This window comes from Drosophila persimilis, unplaced genomic scaffold, assembly GCF_003286085.1.
Source record: "Drosophila persimilis strain 14011-0111.01,24,50 unplaced genomic scaffold, DperRS2 tig00000804-arrow-arrow-pilon, whole genome shotgun sequence".
Classification (NCBI taxonomy): Eukaryota; Metazoa; Arthropoda; class Insecta; order Diptera; family Drosophilidae; genus Drosophila; species Drosophila persimilis.
Genome location: NW_020825356.1, coordinates 368,033 through 394,197, shown reverse-complemented (window position 1 = coordinate 394,197; position 26,165 = coordinate 368,033). Strand labels below are relative to the sequence as shown.

The following is a 26,165-nucleotide window of genomic DNA, read 5'->3' as shown; positions in this document are numbered from 1 at the left end:
ATTTCTGTGTGTATATATATATATACGTACTTAAAATATATATGTATGTATATGTTCCATAGTCTCTAATAATAAGAGGTATATACATTTTTATAGAGAGAGCCCGTCCCTGCCACAATGTTCCAGAAACAAAAACTGATCGATCGGTACACCTATACGGTGAAAAAATGGTAAATTCTAATATTGAGATATAGATACAGACACTGAAGAAACATGCTCGTGATGGCATGGACGTTTTTTAGGACGGTTTAATGTGGGAATCATCATCTGGCTCGCACGCACGCACGCAGACACCAATTTCTCAACCATCCATCAATCAAGCACTCAAACACCTATATACATAGTACTTATTAGTACCTTCTTATTAATCTAAGTCCTAGCAAAATGAAGCAAGAATGGCAATAAAATAACGCCTGAAATCGGCAGATCAAAATCCCACTAGAATTGGTTTCTCTAAGAGTTCAAAAAGATCCTAGCATTATCCTCTGAGAAATAAGCGGACTGCCATCGTTGAGATATAAATTTCCCAGTGGTTTGCTCTTTTGCCAGGTTTCGTAGTAGGCAATCAAAAATAAACGAAAGCGAAACCATACAGAGCTGATACTGGAACATGGGTGGAGGAACTCTCTAACTATTTTGTGTGTTGTTTTTGGTTTAGTTGTAGTTTTTCCTTTAAATCTACTTGGAAATATATATAGTATATATATCCTATTTGAATGTTTTACTTTATATATGTATACTATATTTGGGTTTCTTTCTTCTTTGGTTTCCATTTTGGGGGATCGTTAAGGCTAAACATATAATATAGAATATAGATCTATATTTCCTCTTTAGTTTGTATATCGAAGTGTATATATATATGTATATATATATATATATATATATGGGTTTTATATATATATTTAGTTCTTGTACCATTGTAATACTGTCCGAATTGCTTATGGGTTGTCCTCGTCCAGTGTTGTGGCTGCTATGGGATTGGATACGGAAGGTGTTCTCTGGTTAGGGGATGGGGGGATATTTGGTCGCGGTTATAGTTCTCAAAGCTTGTCTTTATCACGATCGATGCTCATTGCTTTGAAGATGCCACGCCCGATGCCGTAACGCAGGTTGAATTGGTCCAGACTGGAAGCCCTCGGCCGCTGGCTTCCACTCTGGATCCCGCTGCCACTCGATGTGGGTCCAGCTCCTGTTGCGGGCGCCTCACCAGCCAAGCCGCTGGTGCCGCTACCAATGGGGCCGCCGGAGCCTCTGGCCAACTGGTCGTCCATGTCCGTCTCGCTGAACTCCGTTTCGGTGTCGCTGAACTTGCGGCGCCGACGGAGGAACGTGCTGCAGTGTTTCAGGTCGCCCAGATTGTCGGACAGTGAGTGTCCGCGCTTGCGTTCCTGCCGCTCCATCTCGGCGGCCAGCATTCGCACCTCCCAATCGTTGTTCCCGGTCCCACTGGCGGTAAGTTCTTCATCCGCCTCGGCCTCTGCTTCCGCTTCCGCTTCTTCTTCATCCTCGTCGTCCTCCTCTTCCGCAATATTCAGCTTACTCGACGAGGAGCTCGAGCTGGAGCTCTCACCAATGTCCAGAATCACGCTATCCGAGAGCCGTGTGAGGTTGCCCGTTACGTCCGAGACCACCATGCCACTGGGTCCGCTACCGTCCGTCCCACTGAACCTGCCATCGCCAGCGGCTCCACTCCACTCACGATATCCTCTGCTGCTGCTGCGTCCATTCCCCTGCCCCGTATAGAAGCTGGGATGGCTCTGGGCATGCCGTGTGCTCAGCGTGCCCGGCCCGCTGTAGTAGCTGCTGGGACAGTTCAGAGCATTGGCCGAAGCGGCATGATGCCGACTCGGTCCTGGGCCGGGTGATATACTGCGTCGGCCGCCCTGAATTGGTGGCGAAGAGGTAAACACCGTGTCCAGGGAATCCCCGCGCTGTAAGTGGGATGAGAACCGATTAGATACAATATTCGATGCCAAAGTGCGAGCAGCATGCACTCACCATGAAGAGAAGCTCTGCGGAGGAGCCCGAACTACTGTTCTCCTCTTCCGCCGGCTCATCGTCGTCCACCGAGAGCTGCGAGAGCTTCTCCCGCTTCTGCCGGCGGGCTATAGCGAGGACTGAGGATGGAACTGCAGCCGAGGATAAAGCTGTTGAAGAAGACTTCTGCTCGATGGATCGCAGCTTCAGCTGGAGCTGGGCAATGATGGCATCGCGACGGCGCACCTCCCCGGCCATGCTCGAGAACTGCGTCTCGAATTTCGAGTGCATTTCGTTCATGTGCGTCTTGATCACGTGATTGATGCCGCTGAGTATCTGATTGAAGTAGTCCTGCGCTTCTGGAAATCCTTGAAGAGCAAAATATCAAACCGTTATTAGCACCAAAAACAACAGGATCGGGATAAAGGGGGAACAGTAGTGTCTGGCGAACATGAGTCTTGCTGGGGTCAGAGGACTTTCAAAATAGTATTAGTTATCAGGCTGTGAGTATCAAAGCATTGCGGCACTACATATTGTACTTATGGCTACACATGTGTATATACTTCTCTGAGTTCGGACTTTATCGTAATCGCATCATAATATATACATACGCAGTTGTTAGTTATTTACACGCATTCCAATACAAGTAACAGTAACAGACGCATTGCGTCTCCGTCGCAATCAACCAAAAGTTCAGCTCAGGTTTCAATATACATATATATGTATATATATGTACATATTTGTTGGGTTGCGTGAAAGGGCTGATTGTTTACAAGGAGCATTAGCCTAGTGTTAGGTTAGGTTATGTTACATGCTTCAGCGAGTGAGAGTACCAATATGGCACCTTTTTTATTCCATAGCGTTCCCAAAGCGTGCGAGCGTGACTGTACGTTGATCAGCTGAAATACTTGGCTCAGATCTGTGCAAAGTTGTATTTCGTGTACTTAACCAAAGTTGCAGAAACTTAAATGTGTTTCCGATCACTTAAACTATATTTACAACCATTTTTAACTCCTTCAAAATATGTTGAATGGGAAGCTCTTACACCATCACAGGAAACTGCAGCAATTGGTACTTATGTGATGAAAGAGACTTATGCTACATTTACAGAAAGGTTCCAAACATATATTCTATAAGTACATTTTTCAATATAAATTAAGAACATATGCATATATATGTAAAAGCAGAGCAGGCGATTCTTAAATTTAAACTTAAAGATAAAATAAGAGAAAAATTGCACAACTTTACGTGTCATACTCCAGGGGTTTAAAATATTCGATATTTACGATTCAATGATAGTTCTTTAAGCAGGGATCATTAAATTGTTTAAATTATAACAGTGGCATTGAAACTCGTTAAGCTTCGCTCAAAATGCGCTTCCTCCATGCAATAATTTGTAATAATTCAGTTAAATGCAACGGCGAGGCAGGGAGGAATAAAGATAGATATACTTAAAAAGAGACAGGAGATTCTATGTAGCTTGAAGAAGAGAAGAAGGATAGCAAAGCATAGGAGCGAAGTAGAGCAGGAGAGCTTGTTGTTGAGGTCTCTGTGTGTGCGTTACCACTCCGCAACAGACATGCACAGGTGTGTTTGTGTGTGTAAAGGGGGATAGACGGACAGTACAATATAGAGTTTAATAGACATAGAGAAGGATGGATAGACAGATAGATAGATTGCCAAAAGTACAGTTGTGTGTCGGTTGGGGTTGAAAGCGTTGCGTTGGTTGCTATAGTTCACACATGTCTGCTTGTTGTACGAGTAATTGCTGTTGTTGTAGCTGATGTTGATTTGTGTGGAGGTGGAAAACGGATTAGATCTGAAGCAGATATATTTACCTTCGGGCCTGGGCCCCTGGCTGCCACCAGCCAACGCATTGTTCGTGGTGGAGGTGGTGGTGTTCTGTCTGAGCTGCAAATTCAAATTCAAATCTGTGGATGTTGTGGATTGAGCATGAAATTCGGTATTCTGTGAGAGTATCTGATTCGATTTCGATGACACCGACGACGACGAGCATTCGACGACATATGAGGTCGATGCTGCTGCCGCTGTTGCTGCTGCTCCACCTGCTGCTCCAGCTGCTGATAATGATAAGAGTGATGATGAGGCCGCTGCTCCTAAGGCTGACGACGTTGAGGCGCTGCCAACGCCAGCAACGAGTCCGCCAATGCCGTCGCTATCAGTTCCCTCCAATACAGGTGGAGGTGGGAACTGGAGATGAGGTTGCGGCTGCGGCTGCGGCTGAGACTGACTCTGGGGCTGCAGCTCGAACGCGAAACTCTCTTGGGGCGAATTCGTTGGCGTTACCAACGTCAACGTCGGCGACCATATGTTTGTCTCGGAAACCGGAAGTGGAACCGCAACCGGAATCGAAAACGGATACATCGGATTAGAAGAGAAAGCTACGGTACCCATACCGCTACCGCTACCATTAGACGCATTTTTACCGTTACCGTTAGCGGTACCGTTACCGTTACCGTTACTCGGACTTAACACGATCGCGTGCTGCGAATGTTGCGAATGGGCCACGCCGGAAGCGCCGCCAAAGGCAGCGAACTGACCTTCCTCTTTGGCACTGGCGGGCGGGCTAGAAAGAGTTGAATGGAACGTTACACTCTTCAAGAGCTTACTGTGCCTAGCCACGTACCCTTCCAAGGTCGGCTCCGCCAGCAGCACTCTCGACGCATGCGCGTGCGCCGTGGCTGTGACTGTGGCAGTCGCCTCGTCTTGGGCATCACCTCCGCCGATGCCGCCTCCGCTGCCGTTGCCGCTGCCACCGCTTCCGCCATTGGGACCACCGCCCTTCTGCAGCTTCTTGAGTATGCTTTTTAGCTTCCGACGCTCGACGGTTTCATTCGATTCCGGACTGAGGGGCAGCGGCACGTACTGCATCTGTCCATGCCGGGAGTTACCGGTGTCCGATGCTGATGCAGAGGCCGATGCCGAGGCGGATGTATTGGTCGATATTGATGTGGAACTGGTGGTGGACTCGTAGGCACTGAGAAACTGTGAGTAGATGCCGGAGGTATCGCTGTAGCAGCGATAGAGCGACTCCGTGATGGGCAGATTCCCTCCCTGGTCGGACTTGGAGCAGTCCAGGCTGAAGCTGCGCGTCTGTAGGGCCTTCTCCAGCTCCGCTAGTTTCTGCCGCTCGTTGAGGATTTTCAGCCGCTTGACAAACGGCAGGCCACTGTACTCCGGCGACAGGTCGAACACGCTCTGGTAGAACTTTCGGCGCGGCTCAGCCAGTTCTCCATCCGGCAGCTGCTGCTCGGGCTTCTGCAGGCGTAGGCACTCCCGCTTGGTGCTCGCCTGGCTGGCCGAAGAGCTGGTGTTGCTGGTAGAGTCATGACTGTGGCCATGACCATGAGCGTGTCGGGGCGATCTGGAGCTGCTCCTGGCACTGTGGTGACGCGGACGGGACAGGGACTGGGACTGGGCCTGGGCCTGGGCGGTGGCCTCCATCTGCTGCGGAATGTTGCTCAGCGAGTAGTTTTTCAGGGGCGTGGCCAGGTCGTCCGGCGAGCAGTTGGTAAGGCTCGTGTAGCTGGAGGACATGAGCGTCGCTAGCTTCAGTTTGGACCAGGGCTTGGAGATGGGCGTGCCGTCAGTGTCCGTGTCTGATTGCATGGGAGTGTTGAGCTTGTAGGACGGCTTGGTCACCTTCTTCGATATCGTGGCTATGGCCAGGGCTTGGCCAGGTCCTACTCCCCCTCCCAATCCCACACCCCCCGATGCTGTTTCCTCCGCTAAGATCGCTGGTGGTAGAGGCAACGTTGAAGCATGCTTGGCAATCAGAGCCAGCGACTTGGGGGGCTCCTTCTTGGCTATCGCTCCGGTACTGGGACCCGGCGAGGATCCACTTGCCCCGCCGCCCTGCATTTGCTGTATCTTCTGCTTGAAGGAAACCTTCATGATGGGCTTGATCTGCGCGACTGTCAGCAGCTGACTTCCCGAGGGGAGTCCTGTTCCCAATCCTGCTGCGGCTGCTGCCGCTCCTCCGAAGTCAATTTTGCTGCTGATGCTGGGAGGCGTCTTGACCTGACAAGTCGGTAAGGGGAAAGGGGCAGGAATACCAAAAGGCAGGGAAAGAAAAAGAGTTATAAATGTTAGTGAGGGCTCAAAAAGTGGCTTATGGTCTTGGATTGTTTGTCTGAGTTCTGGTTGGGGGTTGGTTTATCGGGATCTATGTTTTGATCAGGGTTTGGTTTTTTTTAAGCTTTACCATTACGAGGCCGGAATCGCCTCCGGCGTTCGCTTGCGGCTCGTTCTTAATTTTCAACTGCTGCAATCGCTGGATCAGGGGAAAGCCTTCGTTGAACTCTCGTTCGGGCTCTTCCTGTATCGATTCCTGCGGCGATAACGTACACGTTACATGTGAGTGAGGTGGAGATTTCTGTGGTGGTGTGGACTTAACAGCTCGCTCTTCGCGATCCTAGTGCAAGACACATAAAGACACATACAAAACTACTTTTTAGGAGCCGGGGAATTAATTACATACAACACGAATTTTGGGTGATTCTCATAATTGGGCGGGCATTTTGGAAGCTAAACAAAACCAAAATAAAAGAAAAAAAACTATAAAATAATAGCCCTGCAACGCAAAAGCGTGGTGTGTACAAAGAAATTATGAATTATGTGGCATGTCAGTGAGTGTCTTCCTGTATCTGTATCTGTACTTATACCTATACCTACACCTGTATCTATTTTTATTTTGTTGTGGCCTGTTATGTATTCGTGTAATAAGCACAAGCAGGAACGCAACTATGGGTAGCCATAGTCATCCAGCCAAAAAAAAGTAATCAGAATAGTAATGTTAGAGGACCTACAGATGAGTAATATCATACATACATCTTGTATTCCGAAAATAGGTGGGAGCGTTAAATTATTGTTATTATTTAACTCCAATTTATTTCATTATTTTTCAATAAGATTATATTTGGGATACTAAAAACGTATTTTTACTCCGAAAGAGGTCATCCAAAGTGTCCAGAACGCTGAAACCTCAGTTTTATTCGTTTAAACCTGAAGCTTTGGTTCATTTTCCTTTCCACAACGAAATTGATCAAGCAGTGCGTGACTGAAACCTGAAAGTGCGGTTCGCTTTTTCTTGAAACTATCCAAGAAGCAGTTTTGCGGCCAAACAGTTTATTTCCCCTTTCACAAGCAAGAGATCAAGCAGCACGACTCTAAAAGCAGTTCATAAACAAAATCGTAAGCATTTTATTTCCCCTTCACAAGACGCAGATCAAGCAGTGCGTTGCTGTAAGAAGTTTATGGACTAAACATGAAGAAGTTAATTTCCCATTACCAAGAGAAATTAAGCAGTGTGTCGCTGAAACATAAAACATTACACAGACCCACTAAAGAAAATAAAGATGTCTGTCCGGAGAAGTTGGAAGTCAATCTTCATATATTGGAATTCCGGATGCCAGAATAATAATTGCGGGGTAATATTTTTGGGGAGAACCTCTGTTGTCACTAAATTTGAAAACATTTAAATATAATGCAAACTAATAAATATCCCAATAATGCGGACTTTTCCCCTTAACATCAGCTGCATAATTACTCGTTTTATTTCCTGCAATTGTTTCTTAATTGATTGAAGCTTGGCTTGCATAACGTGCTGCTAATTACAAGAATGAAGATTAAGATAAAGCTAAAACATTGATTTGGGTGGAGTTTGGTTTTGATTTTGAAGGTGCACTAACAACTGCATTACAATGGAACACACATGAATGAGCAACTAGAAGTAATTGAGGAAGCGTCTCAGATACAACTGGATACAACTGGAACTGGTGTGTATCTGTAACTGTATCTGTAGCAACGTCTGTAATTGTATCTTTGGGTGTATGTATCTGTGGCTTTGTCTGTGCTGTTTTTCCATTTGTCAAGCTGTTCATTCAATGCGTTTGTTTTATTTGTGAAGAAAAACCATTTAAAGCTTGCTGGATGTAGGTGTGGGATGAGAATGTGTATGTGGATGGGGATGTGGATGATGCATCATGAACCATTGCTGGCTGGGTGGCGAGTGGTGAGAGAAAAAGTGAGTTGCGTGTGGTGGCTGTTTGGTGGTCAGTGGCATCTGGCGGTGGGAGGTGTGTCCTTACCTGCTTTTCCTTGAGCAGCCGCAAACGCTGCAGCAATGGGAGCCCGGCCCCAATCGGACTGGGGGTCTTGTCGTGCAGCTCGTCCTTGGCATCGGCGGTGTCTGCGTCCTTCTCGTCTGACCGTACGCGAGACATGCGCTTCAGCATGATCTTGCTGCCGCGCGGCGAGGTGTTGTGCAGCGGTTGCATCTCCAGCGACTCGTCGCTCTTCCGGGAGGTTCTGCCCATGAGAGAGAAATTAGGGAGTAACTTCGTTTGGTGCTGGGGTAAATCCCACCTGGACTTCTTCAGCACATTACGAAAACCCTTCACATCGTGCTTCAGCTTGTCCACAATCTTCTTGGATGCACTGTTCTCGCTGCTATCGCTCTGGTGCACCTGTCCCTGGTGATGGGCCTGATGGTGGTGCGGATGGGCCGCCGCGTAGGCCGCGTTCTCCTTTTCGAGCGCCGCCTTCGCGTACTTCTTGTTCACGCAACGCACCTCCATGAGACGCTTGCGTCCGAGAGTCTGGAGGATCTCTTGCGCATCCGGATAGTCCTTCATGGCTGCCAGTACATCCTCGCGAGAAAGCGAAAAGAGCTCCGAGTAGCCCACAGAACGAACGTCCGCAGTGCGCCTTTAGTATAGATGATTCATGAGTCAAAATATCATCATGGATTCCTCAATTGTAGCACTCACTTGTTTAGCCCGTCCAGATTGAGGATGCCGATCTCGCCGAAAAAATCGCCAGCCTTCATTGTTGTCAGCACCTTGCCCGTTTCGCTGAGCACCTCCAGGATTCCATCGGCGATGATAAACATCTCGCGGGCCACCTCACCCTTGCGGCAGATGGAGTCGCCCGGCGTAAAGATGTAAGCCTTCATTTTTAGCACGAGATCGTGCAGAAACTCCGGCTGGCACTCTTGGAATATGGTAACCTTCTTCAGCACACTCAGGTTCACGTGTAAGGCCAATTCGGTTTTCAGTTTGTCGGGCAGCAGGCCCAAAGCTGTGTTGATGTCGCCGCCACCCTGTATCCGCCCCCGCGACCAGCTGTAGTCGTACCATCGCAGCACGCGACGCTTCATCCCACCTGGTACCTGAAAGCACACGGATTGATACCAGTAGGAGGAAGGCTCGAAGGGAAGTGTGAACGGAGTAATGAAGCTACCTTGTGATGCCTCATGTAGGTCTTGGCCCCATCCAGCAGACGTTCGAACTCCAGACGATTCGCATTCCGATTCGTTATCACATTGCCCACTTGGCCAACAATTGTCGCGAAGATAAAAACACCAATCAAATAACTGACGATCGTAAAAATATATCTGCGAATGAGAAGATCAGCCGATCAGATTTCAATCAGTTAGCATAACGGAATGTATTTAGGAGAGTATCATATGCGTGTAAGAGAGAGAGAAATTGAAAAAGGAATGCTGATATTTATTTCACCAAAAAAAGAAGTCCATCTGAACCTTCATAATTTCTCCGTCTCTCATTCATATAATATTCATATACACACTTTATTGGCAAGATCAATCAAAGTTTTCGAAAGCTGAATGCAGTTGAAAATTGTTGTATTTATGTTTGCAAAGTATTTTTCTACATTTTGGCGATGCAAATAAATATCAATGAAATTGTTCTAGGCTGTCGCACGCTTTCGAAAACTTCGATGTCAATATTTGAAGAGAATGCAACAGATCAGTCAGAATTAGAACTAGAACACCAAGGAAGACGAATCGGTGGACAGCCCCCAAAACAAATTGCATGATATTTGATACGATTTGATTGACTTTGCTTAGAGTATAGATGTGATTTAGATGAATTTTAGTTGATGATCATACCCATAGCTAGAGCCAAACTGAAGCAGGCGTGATTTAATGCCACGTCTAGGTATTGATCTTGGGCCGTCCACCGAAAAGTTCGGTCTGATTTGTACATTCGGTGCATTTAAAGACAAATTCGAAATGAGAGCAGAACCCGCAAGAACATAACCCAACCCCCGATCAGAATTTGTGTCTTTCGACTGGCATGGTATACTATGGTATACCATGTGATCGCTGCCGTACTCACTCTGCATTCGTCTCGGGCGTCGGCAGGTCCCCGATGGTGGTCAGCGTCAGGGTGGACCAGTAGAGGCTGCCCAGATACTTCCGCGTGAGGGTGGCATAGTCACCCGGCCTGTAAGGATAGACCCAATCACCCTGGAACATATGACGCAGAACCGGACGGTTAATCACTGTGAGGAGTGCGAATGGCAATGCCAATGGTCTTGCACTCACCTGGAAACCCTCCGCCTCTGAGAGTAAAAAATAGAAGCAACCGAACCAATGTGCCAATATTAACAGGATATGAATTAGGTTAACAACGCGCCATAAATTTGGCCAAACTGTTCTACTCTCTACGATGTAATAAAATCTCACAGATCGATAAACCTTCAAAAAGAAATGGAAAGCAGAAAAATGAGATTAACATGTGCCCTAATGTTTTCGCCCCAGCTCTGTGCGGGTGCGGAACTCACTTTAAAAAAGCGCGTAAAACGCAAAAGCGGATGGGTGCCCATCTTGAGCTGCAGCAGATCCAATGGTATCAGCGCTATCATGTCGAAGATGAAGTCACGCGAGTGAACGTAGTGGCAGGCCAGCTTCCTGTCATCATATACCTGGAAAAGGAAGGGTGCGGTTAGAGGGGTTATTCTTATTAAGGGTCCGGAGTAAAGGTCCGCTCACCATTAGGCCCTGCTCCAGATAGCCTGTGCGTAATTGAACTATTATATCTAAGATAAATACAACATCTGTCATCGAATCGCAGATAAGCCAAAAGGTAGGCACAGCTTGCTGTCCGTCCGAAAATAGAAAGCAGATAATTAGTGAATTAAAAATAGAGAAACAAAAAATCATCCCTTTCGGTTTAACGTGGTCAAGGGCAATTATTCAAGGCCCCATCTGGGCTGTAGTTGACAATTGCCAGGGGAAAGGCCTGTCCAGGCAACGGTAGCCACAACTGCGGGCCTTTGTGGCCAGGATAAAGGTCAGCTTAAGACCCGACTTTTGTTTGCCATAGTCATAGTCGTAGCCACCTCTAATCTGATGACAAACACCAGCTAACTGGGCCATAAACAAACATTTGCCCAGGCCTGGCTGCGTGTCTTATAATTGAGTCATTACAAGCCAAAGAGCGGGAACAAACAGATAAAAAACGGATAACTTTTCACCACCCCCAGCGCCACTCACACGGTTGGTGAAGTAACTACGGAATACCCTTCGTCCGACATCTTCCATGGACTGCGACCAAGTCCACTGGCTGTGGAAATGTACCCCCACTCTAGAGGGGGCAGCGACCGGGACAGCGAGGCAACTCGCATTACACAGAACTCTTTAAGCGTAATGACAAAAGGGTGTTGGCTTTCACAAAGGCGAACAAAGGTCTGTCTGGACCACCTTTAGAAGGTTGACTGATGGATCTGAGGGCTGGGGGAGTGGCAAAAAGGAAGAGTACTGAATGGAGAATGGGGATTGTAAAGGTAAAGGTAAAGGTAACTGTCTGATGTGACAGATAAGACTCACCTGCAGTTCAGGAAAGCTCTGCCTCACAATTAGGGTCCATAGATTATATAGAACACATACAGTTACCATCATTAGCCAATAGAAGTAAAAATTTTCATCTGGATTAACAACGGATCGTCGTTTCTGCAGATAGCGTCGTCTACGTTTAACACTTTTGTCGACGTCACCAGAGGCACTTTCTGAACCCGTATCTTCAACAGTTTCCTGCAAAGCCCCATGTTTAGTATTTATCCTCCAATTAATGGCATTGTGTGTGTGTGTGTGTGCGACCCGCGAGCGATTCTCACCTGTGTTTCGGGTATCTGTCTAGTCGAGAAACGCTTCAGGAAGGAGTCTTCGCGCTTGAGCGGTGGTTTTTTCTGTATCGCCGACGAGATCTGCACGGTGGTGCGTAGCTTCATCCAGCGCTGGTTCGATCGTGTCCTGTTTGGCGTAGGAGTGAGAGAGCATACAATTAGGATCATAAAACGATATCCCCCCTAGGGATTCGCGATAGGGATTGTCTCACACATCGAACTACAGTAGCTAAGAAACGGAAATGAGCTACGAGTACGAGTACCTCTAGGAGGCGAAGGGCGCAACTGAAGGGGCATTCCAACTAAGCGTGCGCTCACGTTACGCTAAGGTGCTGGAAGTGCGGGGAACGCACACATACGTATTCATACGCATTCACTTACGGGTACGTAACACGAGACATCAAACACTTACGCTATGCTATTGCTGATGACGGAGTACGGTTACAGATACGGATATGATACAGGTTCGGTTACGGCTACGGCTACGGATACTTAGTGGCAAGGCAAACATTCAAACGGTTAGGAGGTGGGAGAACCCAAAATGCCGTAACGTAAAGGCACGCAACATTAACGTACGGCAACGGCAACGGCAACGGCTATGGTAACGGTAACGATAGCTGTAACGGTAATGCTAACAGTAAGATGAAACGGAAACACAACGAACAAAACACGCAACAAGCAAGGAGAGGGAAAACAGTGGATCAAGTAGGATGAAGGATACAGATGGATGGTGCAATAGAGCAAGCAGGCATGCAAAAGTTAGAGAATCGCAGATTTGATAGATAAAAGATAAAAGATTAAACATTATAGATTGAATGTCTGTGAGTGCAGATAGCAAAGGCATTCCACGGAAATCAAATCAAACCAGAGGAAATAGCAATCAGAGACGTTATGCAATCCACAGGAAGAAATTAACAAGAAAATTGCAATTGGAAAATATTTCTGAGAAGCAGCAGCGGCAGCGCGAGGCAGAGACAGACAGAGAGCGAAAGACTGAGAGAGAAATGGGGTATAGTGGGGGCTGGGCGGAAGTTGAGAAGAGCTGGGGGAAAGGGAAATTCGAGGCAAGCGGCCAACAACTTTTCGCTCTCGATATAAATAGCACTTATTGTACGAGTACGAATAGCTGTGGGAAAATGTGTGCTGCAAAGCTGTCGGCCAGGTGAATTGTTAGGCAGGCTTCGTGTTCGCAGCACTTTTACCCTTCAGCGGAAATCCAATGAAACTGAAAACTTTATTTCTCAATTAAAAAACTAAAAAGCTGACAAGAAAGGAAGTTAGGCTAGCTACGGCATGCCGAGGCTTCGTATACCCTTGCAAGGTCGGAAAAATCTTTCAACCATGCTCTTTAGCAGGTGCCAGAGGGTATCAACTGGAATGTTTGTAAACGTAAGCCAAGTTATTCCACATTGTTTTCAAGCTATTAAGTTAACAACATTGAGGACGTGTACAAGAATTACTACAACTTTGAGAGCAACTATGGAATCTGAAAGTACTAGCTATTCTCGCATGATTATTTTGACCTTAAGATAAACAAATGTCAGTGGCTTTCACTTGTCCACAAATAGTTCCATTATAGCAGACAGTCAGACAACATACTGATTGCAGAGCCTGCCGTTTGATCGAAAAACTATTCCCTGCAAGGGCATTACTGTTCACTATCTACAGACTCGATCTAGGACTAGCGTACAACTACTTGGGATACTTGGGGGGAATCGGAGCTTTCGGGTAGGGATTGACGGGGTTTGGGTGAGGTTTTACCACTTTAAACTTTTGCTCAAGCCGCTCAAGGTCGCCATTCAATCGTCTGTTCTGCTATTGCATGATGTACACAATTTATTTTTCTATATACGATATACGAGTATATACATGGCCTATGTACATTCAAATTTGATTTCTTGCTGATTGGTTAATTGTTTGTGTTCGCTTAATTTATGCACAGTTTAATATTCTCATTCAGCATAGCAAATGCCAAGCTACGGAATAAATGTATATCGTTTTATGTTTAAGGTTTGCATTGTATTATTTATGGTTTTTTTTTTGGTTTTTGCATTTGCATTTGGTTTTGGTTAATCGTTGGCTGGTTTTCTACGCTTTTGTTGTACTATTTACAGCGTTGGCTAAGTGATTACGCATACGTCATGTGGTACGATGAGGTACGAGAAAAGAAAGCGATTGGTAGCAATGCAGTTGGCTAAACGAAAGATAAATCAAAGGAAAACTATGATAGCTATAGGTGTGGTTGCCAAGTATCAGTATTTGTGTGTGGTGTTTGGTGTGGTTCTTTCTGTGTGTTTGGGTGTTTTCTGTTGTCTGAGGCTTTATACAAGGTGTGGTTCTGGTTCTTGGTCTGGTTCTGGTTCTGGTGCTGGTTGAGAGGAGTTTTCGGTTCTGGAGAAAGGGGTTGGCTCGTCGTTACCAAATGGCGCCCCACCAAAAACCCAACTCTCAATATATGTATATTCTTGTATATATATATATATGTATATATATCTTGGTTTTCTTTTGTTGCCTATTCAAAATGCAAAGCGCGCACATGCCGATCATCATCATCATCATAATCATCATCATCAGCAGCATCATTATCATAATCCATAAAGTATAACCAAATGAAAAGAATGAGCAAAGCTTAGCTGTGTCTATTCTATATGTGTATGTCTATGTGTGAGTGTGTATATGGCTTCGTTTGTCTATATGTGTGTGTCTTGCATTAGTTTCTGCGTTTGTGTTTGTATGTGTGCAGAGACAAAACCGACAAAAATCATAAGGAACACAAGAAAATAAACTTACCAATCGGAATCTGGATCTGAAGCTCCATCTCCGATACGCGATTTCCTAAACGAGTTTCCAAAGTTTTTCATTTTTGGTTTGTTTCTTCGTATTTTTGGTTTTTGTTTAACATATATTTGTTGTTTGTTTTTTTTTTTATCGTATCATTTTCATTTTTTTTTGTTTTGTTTTATTTTGTTTGTAATGTTTTGAGGCAAAGTGAGAGAGAATTCAATAGAAATAGATTGGCACAGAGAGACAGACAGATAGATAGATATATATATATATAGATAGAGAGAGTGAATGAGAGAGAGAGAGAGAGAGAGACACACACACAGAAAGGGAGACAAACATACACCCAAGCCCGCAAGATAGACAATCCATTTGGCGGACTTGTTTGACTTGGCCCTTGGCTGATATGCGGGCCCCCAATGCAGGGCATCGCAGGACCCATTCCGGAAACCATCCGAGAACACTTCCTTCTATCCCATCCCATCCCATACCATCTCATTCCAACCTTTCCCTTCCTTTACCCACCAGCCAAGCGGAAAAAGGCTTGCTGCACGATAAGATTATACCCCATGTGAGCGGAGGAGTGTGCGTGTGGGTGACCCCATTGTTGTTTTGGGGTCAGCTGAACCATTTGTGGACTTTCGATTTAATATAAATTGGGAATGAGCTTTTCCCAATTTCTCCTATTCGTTTCGTTTCGTTTTCGATTTTTGGTTCGAAAAGGTTAAAGAGGTTCTCGAGGCTCGGTCTTGGTCTTAGTCTCAGTCTCATTCTTAGTCTCAGTCTCTGTCTCCATTCGCCCTATTAAATGGCCTGCTTTATTGCACCACAAATCATCCACAAAATGTTAAAGGACTCTCCCGCATTAGTCCTATTTCGTGTGTGTGTTCATGTGTGCGGTTCAGTAAAATTGTTATTGTTTAATGGCTGCATGATGTCCGAGTTTTGGACGTTTCGTGGGACCCTGAACGGGCCGGGTTCGGGCCTCAGTTTCTAAGCCGGATTTCAATTAACGCCTGGGGGCCAGCTTGGCTGCGCGGTCGTGCGGCTATCAGGCTGCAACCATGACCAGCCAGAATGTTTCCAACAATCGCGTTCGGTTCACCACTTGACTGGCATCAAATGAAACAACAATTGAAAAATTCCGCCGACTCATCTAGCCATCATGAGGGAAATCTCTGAACGCTTCCTGCCCTGCCCGGAGTTGGCATTGACTGGGGACACCATTTGACTGTGGTCATGGATGCCACAAAACATATGCCACCACATTCCTCTGCCTTGTTCTGGCTGTGATTTGGGATCTGATTCACTATCTAATTTCACTTAAACTCGCTTTCGGCTGGAGCCTACAGAAAAAGCCCTTTGTTTTGTTGCCTCATTTTCCTATACTCCAATATTGCTATTTCTACGGGTATTTGCTGCTCTAAAGTCATGGAATCGGTGTAGTTTTCCTGTAATTATTTAGCTCCCACATACAACATGGCTTAGGCACAATTAACTTATTAAGGCTTTTAGCCTGCAGTGCTTCACCTTTCAGGCGAAGTGAAAATGATCGTTACATTTTGTTGGCGTTGGAGTTGGGCTCACTTAAAATATCTTTCAATTTATCAATGTCCAATTATACGTTAACTGGCAGCTAAACGGACAGTTGACTGAACTCCGCTCCCAATTCGGACAGTTTTAATTCCTGAACTTTCAACTGCACATCGACATCGACGCATACATGCATGTGTAGCCTAGTGACCCGAGTGTATAAATAGTTAGATGCAATGCTTGAACTGTTAGATTGATTTATTCCCCATTAAGAACTCAACACATCTCTATTCGAGTATATGTACTCGTACCTGTGCCACACGGCAGAAGTGAGCAGCATCTCAAGTAGCTTGAAATCAAAACACAATTGCCGACGGACGACAGATCGAACAATGCATTTGATTGCGAATCAAAGTAACTTGTAAAGGAATTACCTAACCACAAGTTCTCTCTTAAGAGAGAGAGAGAGAGAGCCACATTGAGAGAGGGGAAAAAGGTGAATGTGGAAATGGGACAATAAGGGGCAATGGGGCAATGGATCCGCCGAGACTGGGGCAGTGAGATGTCATGCATATGCAGGCACTGCCCTTTTTCTTTTGTTGAGGCAGGACTCAGTGGCGGATTCAAAGAAGACTGCATAGATTTTGGTCTTCCAAGGGTTCCCCCTTCTCTGGTACGGAGTGTATTTGTGTCTGAGTCAGTGTGTTCCCTTGGCTTCTACATAAATTTGCAATTTTCCAAATTCAAATTCTTTGTAAGTTGTCAGTCAGAAGGCAATTTCCCATTCGGTATGCACAATGCCAGGCGGCAGGCGGCAGGCGGCAAGCTGCAAACGGCAAGCGGCATACAGCAAGCATTGTGGCGTATGCATAGGCGCATGTTGAATGCTCCTCTCTCTGTACTATGTGTGTGTGTATCTGTGTGTTGGTGTATTTGTGTCAAAAGTTCGCCTACATTGCAGCCAGCAGGCAGCAGCCAGTAGCAGCCAGCGGCAGCTTAAACATATCGATTCGCACATACACACACTCTCTCTTCTCACACAAACAAAAGCCACTTTAACTTTTGCTGTTTGCAGAGATTTTTCAAGCAAAAGTTCTTCTGCTTCTTCTGCCCCTTTACACTGTCATGCCATGTCAGTGCACGTGTGTATCTGTGTGTAAGTTCTGTATCTGTGTGTGCTTGCCTCAGCTTGGCATCAACTTGTTTAGGTGGGGTAAACTTTTAAGTTTCCCCTTGCCAAAAATGAACCGAAACTAGAACAGAAAGTGGTTAAGTGTACGAGTGGAGTGTTCCCGGCCCTGACACCTTTGCTCCCCTCCAAATAATACAGTGCTACCTCCGCCACATGAGAAATACATGCATACATATATTATGCATATGCTTAATATATGCAAATTTGTGTCACGCGCTTTTCAACACTTATCAAACAAGTAAATCCCTATAGAGCAACGAGAAAGTTTTAAAGTTGCGTGCTGAAATTCCTTTAATCCTGAGCCAAAATCGTTTCTCTTCTCTCTAAATAATACAGTGCTACCGCTTGTACACATACATGGTACAGGACATGTGCATGCTTGAAGAACTTATGTAAATTTCTGACAAACGAAACGCTTTTCAACACTGATTAAGCGAGAGAGTGTGTGAAGAAAGTTTTCAAGTTTTGGAGTTGAAAATTTAGGTAATTTATATTCTCAGTACCTGCAAATTTTAAATAATACAGTGCCTTCTCTCTTGTAATATGCACTGTGTTGATTAACTTATGTAAATTTCTGAAAAGTGCTTTTCAACACTGATGAAACCATTAATAGATTAAGTTTTCTTCCCACCGGGAGAGTGTGTGGAGAAAGTTATAGAGTTTAGAGTTCTTTAGAGCTTAAGTTAGAGTTTAAGCTCACCCTGAACTACAACTACAGAGCTATGTATGTATGTACCTCCCTCATTAAATAAGGTATTATTCATATGGTTAAACAAATATCTGTCCAATGCTTTGCCACACCTATGAAAACCCCTTAAAAACCGCGTAAAGGCAGCATCATCCGAAGGGACTTCCTTGAAATTGAATGTTTATTGTTGTTTCTTTGACAAGACTTAACCGTACCGCCCTATAGCCCTAGAATATTGAGTGGGAGAAATAGAGACACAGAGAAAAATGAACAGATCTAATGATGGACTGAGGGAAAGAGTTAGCGAATGAGCGAGCAGGCGAACGAGCGATTTGGATTAGAGTTGAGTTGAGTTTTGAGAGAGGTCTGGCATTCGCTTACACATCAATGATATATAAGATATATAGATAGTTACACATAGGTTCATACACTACGATAAGATCGGGTTAGTAATTAGTAACAGAGACAGAGAGAGAGAGAGACAAAGAGTGTGTGTGTATGTGTGAGAGAGAGAGAGCGATCAATGAGAGTTAGTCGGTTAGTTAGTATCGAGGGTCATATCAAGGACTTTACGATTATTTTCTGTGGAGGGTGAGCAAGAAGGGGGATTATCTCACACACACGTGCGTACGCACGCACGCACGCACGCACGCACACAATGCAAGAGAGTTTACACACACACAAAAACATAGGTTAGATAACGCTAGAAAAACTTGAATCTCCAGTTAAACAGATATTGTAGGTATATACGCATATATGCACGAGTATATGGATAGTATGTTAGTGAGCAACATTCCTTTTAATGCGTCGTAGTGAGCAGTAGTAAGCCATCACGGCCCTGAGGCTCTTCCACTTCGTCGTCTGCTGGCCATTCCCATTGCCAGTGGCGTTGGGGTTGGCCTGGACGCGACACTGCTGGGCCAGCTCCTCGGGATGCTCGCTGATGAAGGAGGAGAGCGTCTTCATTTTGGTGCTGCTGCCGGAGTTGATCAGGCGCTGTGCCACCAATGTGCCGTTGCTCTGGTCGGAGGACGGACTGTTCTGAAGAAGACGCACCTGGCGGCGCTGGCGTGGATGCTGCTGCCGCTGTCCCTGTCCCGGCGTCACTATAAGTCTATCCTTCTCTGTGTATCCTAAACTACTGTGTGCGCAGCCACAAGCCATCTGGGACGAGCTGGCCGATCTAAATCCGTGTGCGATCCAGGTGATGCGATGCAAGAAGTTCTTACACTGATTAACTTTTGCTGTTCGTTGCTGGTGGTGGTGTTGGTGGCAGTGGGGTTTCGGTTTACGAGTACGAGTATCTGTATGCCGTGGTTGGAGTGGAGCTGAGTGGCCGTGTTTAAGGAGATTAACCCCAATTGAGATGGTCTATTAGGGCATGAGTAGCCACAGCAGTAGCCGCAAAGAGTTACTAACTTACTGAATCTCTCCGTGTATGTGTCTCCTGGGACAGTAACTCTTCCTCTTGGCCTTGTTTGACTCTCTCATTCTTGTCTCAGTTAATTAATGAAACCATGCACAAGCACACACACCCACACACAGGCTGAGACACGGACATGGGCAATCCCGGCTAATTGTCATTGCTAATTTCCCTTTTGTCACCACAATAAACACAAACAAAAGTTATCCTGCCCCTGTTCCTGTTCCTGTCCACGTTTCTTCCTGTCTGTCTGTCTGTCTGTGTGTGTGCGTGTGTGTGGCTGTCTTTGCGACAGCTTCATTCAACTGCAAAAACATAAAAAGTTGAGGCCGCAGTCTCAACATTACACATACAGTGCGTTTGAGCGCTGTAAGGCAAAACTGGCACCTATGCACCTAGATAAATGCCTCAAATATTGCTCAGTTTTTGAATTTACTCGCTTATCGAATAATCTGAGTAATCAAAAAGATATTCGGCTATTAGATACTTGAAGTAATTTTTAATTAAAACAATGTAAATCAAAATAATAAATCAATGACGATGAAAGGGATTACCCAAGAAGCTTATGTATTTAATGATGTTCTCAAATGAAGAGAACTACTTTTTGAAAGAAGGTTAAGCTCCAAATACTTTGTCCGCTATCAAATTATTCATCAATAGTCGCCCTACTTCATCAGTTAGTCCTTTTATGTTCCAAGTATGTTTTCCTGTCAGCTAAGAAACGCACTGTATCTGTGTATAGCTCTTACTTTGCAGATCCAAGACTTTTGATTAGGTTAACCAGAACCCGAGCTGAAAACTTTTGATGTTACACCCGGTCCCAGGTCCCAGGTCCCTGTCCCCCATCCCTTTCTGCTCCTTTAATTCCAGTGTCAACTCCAGCTCCAATCTCAAAAATATTCATGTTGTACAAATGTACGAGTGTACGTACGCCCTTGGGTGGGGGCTGGTGCTAGCTAATTACTAATTAGATTTAATTGAATCAAGTTTGTTGTTGTTGTTGATTTTTTTCGGTTAAGAATACGAAATACGAATACGGATACGGATACGGCTGTGAATGTGGCTTACGGTTGATCAAATACAAAAAGCTGCCAAGCTGGCAAGTAGTGGCGAGGCGTGGCGAGGCGGGTTGAACGAAGCCCAACAAAGTATGCTACACATTTATCAATTACGCTTACTGCACGTTTCTATGTATATGTAAACGCAATGTCTACATGTGTGTGGGTGTGAATGGATGTCTGTGAGCATGAGTATGTTCGTGTTTGCCAGATTATGTTCATGTGTTTGTCGTAACAACTTTGTACGGCCGGCGATTTGAATAAATCATCTTTGTTGCTTTTCCTGCCCTTTCCTTCCATCGCCTATGCTTTCAAGTTTTATTTTACAGTTATGCACGTGTCAATGTTTACGAGTATGTGTGTGTGTGTGTGTGGGTGTTTATTTGTGTGTGTATGTGTGTTTTTTTGTTTGTGCCTATATGTGGCCTGAACTTACCTCTGACTGGGACTCTTGCTATCCGAGGAATGCGGCGCACTGTGGTTGTCATCGTCATGGGCCATCTTATGGTGTCGCTTGTGATAGCCGCCAGAGCTTTCGCCGGCGGCAGCACCACCGGCAACACCGCTGGCCCCGCCAGCCCCACCGCCAGAGCTACTGGTCCCCGTTGGACTTATGACATCCGTGTCGCTGTTGCAGTCGTGAATCTGGCGTGCCACATCCTTGACGAACTTTCCAGCGCCGTGCTCGTGATCGTGCGTTTCCATCTGCCGATTAAAGAGGATTATATTCAGAGAATAAGTCGATTATATTAATTGGGTTCATCACATCGATGTGTTTGTCCGATGTGTGTGCAAGTGTGCCATGGTGGCAGGGTAGAAGGGTGCCAGGGTGCCAGGGTGCCAGTGCCCCAGTGTGCATGTGTGAATGTGCAATTGAGCGCATCCTTATTGCTTATTATGCAAATTTGCCTGCAAATGGGCCCGGGGCAAGTGTTATGTGCAGACAATTTGACAACAAATGCAATATTCAAGACACAGCAACAGCATCAGAAACTGTTTCAGCATCAGCTTTTAAACATCTACATCTACCCAGTGCTCAGAGCCATTTCCCGCTTGGCCTCGATGGTGCATTATAAATCGCATGCCGATACTTAATAATGTATCTCATTGCTGCCGACACGACAACTTCCTCAATTGAAGCTCCACAGTCGTCTCGACCTTCAGGTGTGCGGTGGTCAGGGTAGTGAACCAGAACAATTGTGGAGCGGGGGAATGGCTGGTGACTTGAGAAAAGTTGCAGGCGGGCATTGAAGAGTACTCGCATTCGGCAGATCAGAGCCGGTAGCTATTGGAAGTTATGTGTACATAGGTACCTGAGAAAATCAGAGTAAAAACCCAGCTTTTGGGATAAAATTGGCCTGAAATCAGTTGGCAATTTATTTCTGATGAATTGTTTATAAGTTTCCCCAAGAGAAGGAAGTGGCTAACATGTGTCCGCTGCAGCTACGAGTACAAGTGTTTCCTCAGAATTCCTCTTAAGAAACGGTCAGAATTGGTTCATATATTTCCGTAGCAACCGACTGAGGGTTGGTACTAGAATTGCGATGAGCTAATGACGTTTATTATCGATTCAAAGCTTGAAGAGATCAAACAGAAATTCCTTGCGGACGTGAGAGTAAAGTAAAAAACCGCAAAACCGAATATGAATTCAAGCTTTAATTGTTAAGAAATGTATTTCAATTTTCGATTCATCAAATTTATTAATTGATTTCATATTGGTGTATTCTCCACAGCTACAGAAAGTAGTCCCCAAAATGAAATAAGCCAATAGGAAGCATTTATTAAAGCCACAATAGTCTACACTGTCACACAGCGTCTTACGTGATTGGAATCAGAAGCCTGTTTCGTGTTTCCAGCTACTGGTATCTTTTACCAAAGGTAAAATTTATATGAAATTCCCTCTCCAGCGAACACTAACTAGCGATCTGGATTCCAATAAGCATCGGAAATCAAAGGTTGGTCTGTGTAAACAACTTTCCGAACTTTGCGTAACTGTGGCAATGATAACCTTTTCGCACACTTTGATTGGGTCAGTGTTCGGAGAACTTGTCCTCTAACCCATTAGAAATTTACCCCCAAGTTCGGGGCATGCCGCCAAAGTACTTGGGTAAGTACCAGCCGCAGCTCATGTGCGGTAAACTTAAGAGCTGAGCTTCGATTCGTCCATTGGGACAGATTGCCAGTGTCCTTGGGGCTGTCCCTATGTCTGTGTGTGTCCGTTACATAACTGGCGTTAATCCGGCAAAGAGTTTCAATTTGGCATTCGTTCTAAATAGAGAGGGGGAGACCACATAACATATCTATCGGGATTTGTATGCCGCTCCCACCAATTAGCTGACAAATCGGTTCAGTGCCAGATTAAGCTCCACTCAAACCCAGGGAAATCCCAATTGTATGTGGCACGAAACTTGATTGGAATTTATTGTGGTTCACATTCTGGTGCTGAATGCGGGTCTGTGTCTGTGTCGGAGCAGAGCTGAGCTCCCCCAAAAAGGGGATTCCATAAATATTTATGACCGAAAGTTTTATGGGCTAAAAAGTGAATTGTCCGGGGTTCCTGCTCATGTTGTCCCCATGGTCTCCGCTTTAATTAGGCAATGACAAGTCGGATACGATGCGATATGAGGAGCAGTTCCGATTTCCTGCACGGCTTATGTGCAGGACAATGTCGATGTGGCCCTGGCTACGGGCACGGGTGTAGCGAGGACCACACAAATTGCAGCCACAATCAAATTTTTTATGACGTAGGCTCGAAGGGTGGTTGGTTTTCTTTATTAACTTTTGAATAATTTACAATTTGGCCTGATGGCGCCCTCGATTCATCAGTGCGACATCAACAGGGGGACATCTGGAGCGAATGGTAAATGCTCTGATTTGCTGCGAGAGTTCCAAGAAAATCCGTTCTGATCTCCTTGAAAAATATTTCACAGGAATTTTTTTATTGCACTGGGTGGCTTGAAATCCTAATTACTAGGAATACTGTTGGATCTCTTTGTGAAACTGCATTAAATCTCTGCTTTAATGCATTGCAGGCGTAACAATAAGGTCAGAGGAAAACTAATGTAATTTTTTGAAACACATTTCGGTGGAACTATATTAAAGAACTTCATAGATTCATTGGGCGACTTGGCCAAGAGTGATTCCATCACTCTAAGGTCTTGTCTTGCCTATATCTTAATGAATATGCCCAGCCCCAATCATCGAATACCCTACTGCAGCAATACCAATATCAAAAAATATAGCCACCAAGGACATAACCGTAAAAACCATAATCAAAAATGTTTAAACTTTATGTTTTATGTTTGTCCCGCAGCAAAAATGGTTACAGATGGCAAATGGTAAACAGAATGAGGCATAGACACGGATAAGGGTCGGGTGGGTAGGTATACTCACCGTATATAGGCCCGTTGCAGTGGCCCCCGACGACGAGGATGATGCTGCTGCTCCAGTGCTGCCGTAATTGAGCTGTGAGTGATAGCCGCTGGAGAGGATCTTCTTGTGTGCGGATGCATGCGCCCGATACGCGCTCACGCTCAGTTTCATTGTGGCATCAACTCGATGCCCCCCACGCCCCACCTTTTGTGGGCGTTGTCACTTGTAGTCAGATTGGTGTCGCCGTTTTTGTGTGCCGGCCCCTGCGTGGGCGTGGTCGCTTCACTGCTCTAATGCTCCTGGTCCTGCTGATGCCTGTCCTGCTCCCGCTCCTGCTCCTTTCACTGGTTCTGCTGTTGATGTTCCTCCTGATGTTGCTATTGTTGCTGTAGTTGCTTTCAAGTTGCGTTGAATTGGGCCTAATTGAGTGCCCAGAGGCGGCTGACAAGGACGACACCGTTTTTGGTTTTCTGGCTAACAGGAGGGTAGGCGTTTTGGCCAGAGAGCAAAGCAAGAATGTGTCGACACCCAGAAACAAAGCAAACTTTTTATTGCCGCCTTTAGTGGTGTTCTTGCTCTTTCTCCTCCTTCTCCTCCTCCTCCTCCTCAGCCTCCGCCTTTTCTTTTGCCTTTGCCTCGTGGTGTTGTTGCTATTGTTTGTTTGCCTGTTTGTGATGCGACAGAAAGACAAAGGTCCTGGCAATGGGTGGAATGCAGATGATGGACTATGTGTCACTACTGTGCCCTGGCCAGGTCTTGGCCGGGGCTGCCTCTGTTATGCCCGTTCGGGTCTGCTTCTGGGGCCGCTGTTCAGTTTTAGTTGGCCATAAACGTGGCTGCTTCGGCTGCTTCTGGTGGTGGTGGTGGTGGTGCTGCTGCTGCTGCTGCTGCTGCTCCTGGCATTGGGGCATGTAGGTGGCTGCTGCGTTACTTCTCCACTTCCACTTCCACCTCCAGCTCTTCTGTTACAGTTCCTGCTGCTACTCCTCCTACTTCTGTTCCTTGCTGTGTGCGGGGGGTCCTTTTTGCGTGTGGCTGCGCCGCCTCTACCGTTGTCAAGCTCTCTAGAGGATCCTTCGTCGTGTTCTCTTTTAATTGTTTGTAATTTGGTTTTTAGTGCTCTACGGTTCCCTCTCTTGTTGCTGTGACTTTTGTTGCTGTAGTTGGGTTTTGTTGTTGCTGTTGTAGTTTTTGTTGCTAAGGCCTCATGTCACTTTAGTTACAAGTATCTGTAGCTGTTGTATCTTACGCTGCTGCTGCTGCTGCTATTGTATCCGTTGTTGCTGTTGTATCTCTCGTTTTTGCCTGCAGCGAAGAAAACATTTAGCTAAGTAAACATTAAAGTGGAAATTAATTAAAATGTCTAACAATTTAGTTACAAGGTTAAAGGCACTCTCACACACAGGCTCGCACACACAGACGGCCATACAATTAATGCTCCGCATTAGTGTGCGTGTGCGCCTGTGCGTGTGCGTGTCGGCAAACTTTCAGCTCATTTTGGCTTGGATCGGTTTAGTTTTTAACTGAATTCCTCGAGCAAAAGTCGCTTAAAGGGCAGCCACAATCTGCTCCCTCTCTCCCACCATCACCATCACCATCCGTGTGTCTATTATGCACACTTGCTATACCCTTGCAAAGGATATTATGATTTCTATGTTTGCAACGAAAAGAGATAAGTATTTATAAAAGATAGATAAAAGAAAGATATTTATAAAAGATATAAAAAAGCACTTGTGGAAAATTTTGCTCTACGAAGTGCCTCATGAGCAAAAAGAGAACGACAAAATACTCTCGTTGGTTGATCAAAGAGCGCGTTGAGAACAAACGAATTCGACGTATCTTTTCGATTCCGTTTTTAATCGGGCCCGCAGGCTTGCAAAGTCATACCATTTTTTCCGAGCTCTGCTTACAACGCTCGAACAAACCGTTAGAGTTCTTAGTCCTTATAGGTCGGATAACTATATCACAAAGCTGTAACCCATAAGGATACTAGTTTATGTGTTTCTTCTTACCTTTCAATCAGTTTCAATGTACATAGAAGTCATCATAGAAGTCAATGAATCTGCAAGAGTATCTCAAGCTTCGGTCCTCAAAATCTCACCTATCTCTCTTGTTTGGATTGCAATTCAAATTAATATTGTTGGAGCTGCGCACACACACAAAAACACACACACACACAGGCAGACACAC

The 26,165-nt window shown here is 45.4% G+C and overlaps 1 protein-coding gene across 1 annotated transcript; it reads right to left on the bottom strand.

Moving 5' to 3' along the window:
- Positions 1 to 716: 716 nt before the first annotated feature.
- Positions 717 to 24,741, bottom strand: LOC6597624. Its single transcript, XM_026993113.1, has 19 exons — positions 23,997 to 24,741; positions 21,040 to 21,308; positions 14,719 to 14,763; positions 11,920 to 12,055; positions 11,633 to 11,836; positions 10,796 to 10,903; positions 10,588 to 10,728; positions 10,349 to 10,501; positions 10,140 to 10,270; positions 9,911 to 9,994; positions 9,241 to 9,394; positions 8,769 to 9,169; positions 8,365 to 8,706; positions 8,088 to 8,307; positions 6,203 to 6,328; positions 4,625 to 6,018; positions 3,816 to 4,564; positions 1,999 to 2,345; positions 717 to 1,931 (listed from the first exon to the last, which is right to left on the bottom strand). Exons 1-19 carry the CDS (start codon positions 24,144 to 24,146, stop codon positions 1,041 to 1,043), a joined length of 6,045 nt encoding a protein of 2,014 aa, XP_026848914.1. The 5' UTR covers positions 24,147 to 24,741; the 3' UTR covers positions 717 to 1,040.
- Positions 24,742 to 26,165: the final 1,424 nt, after the last annotated feature.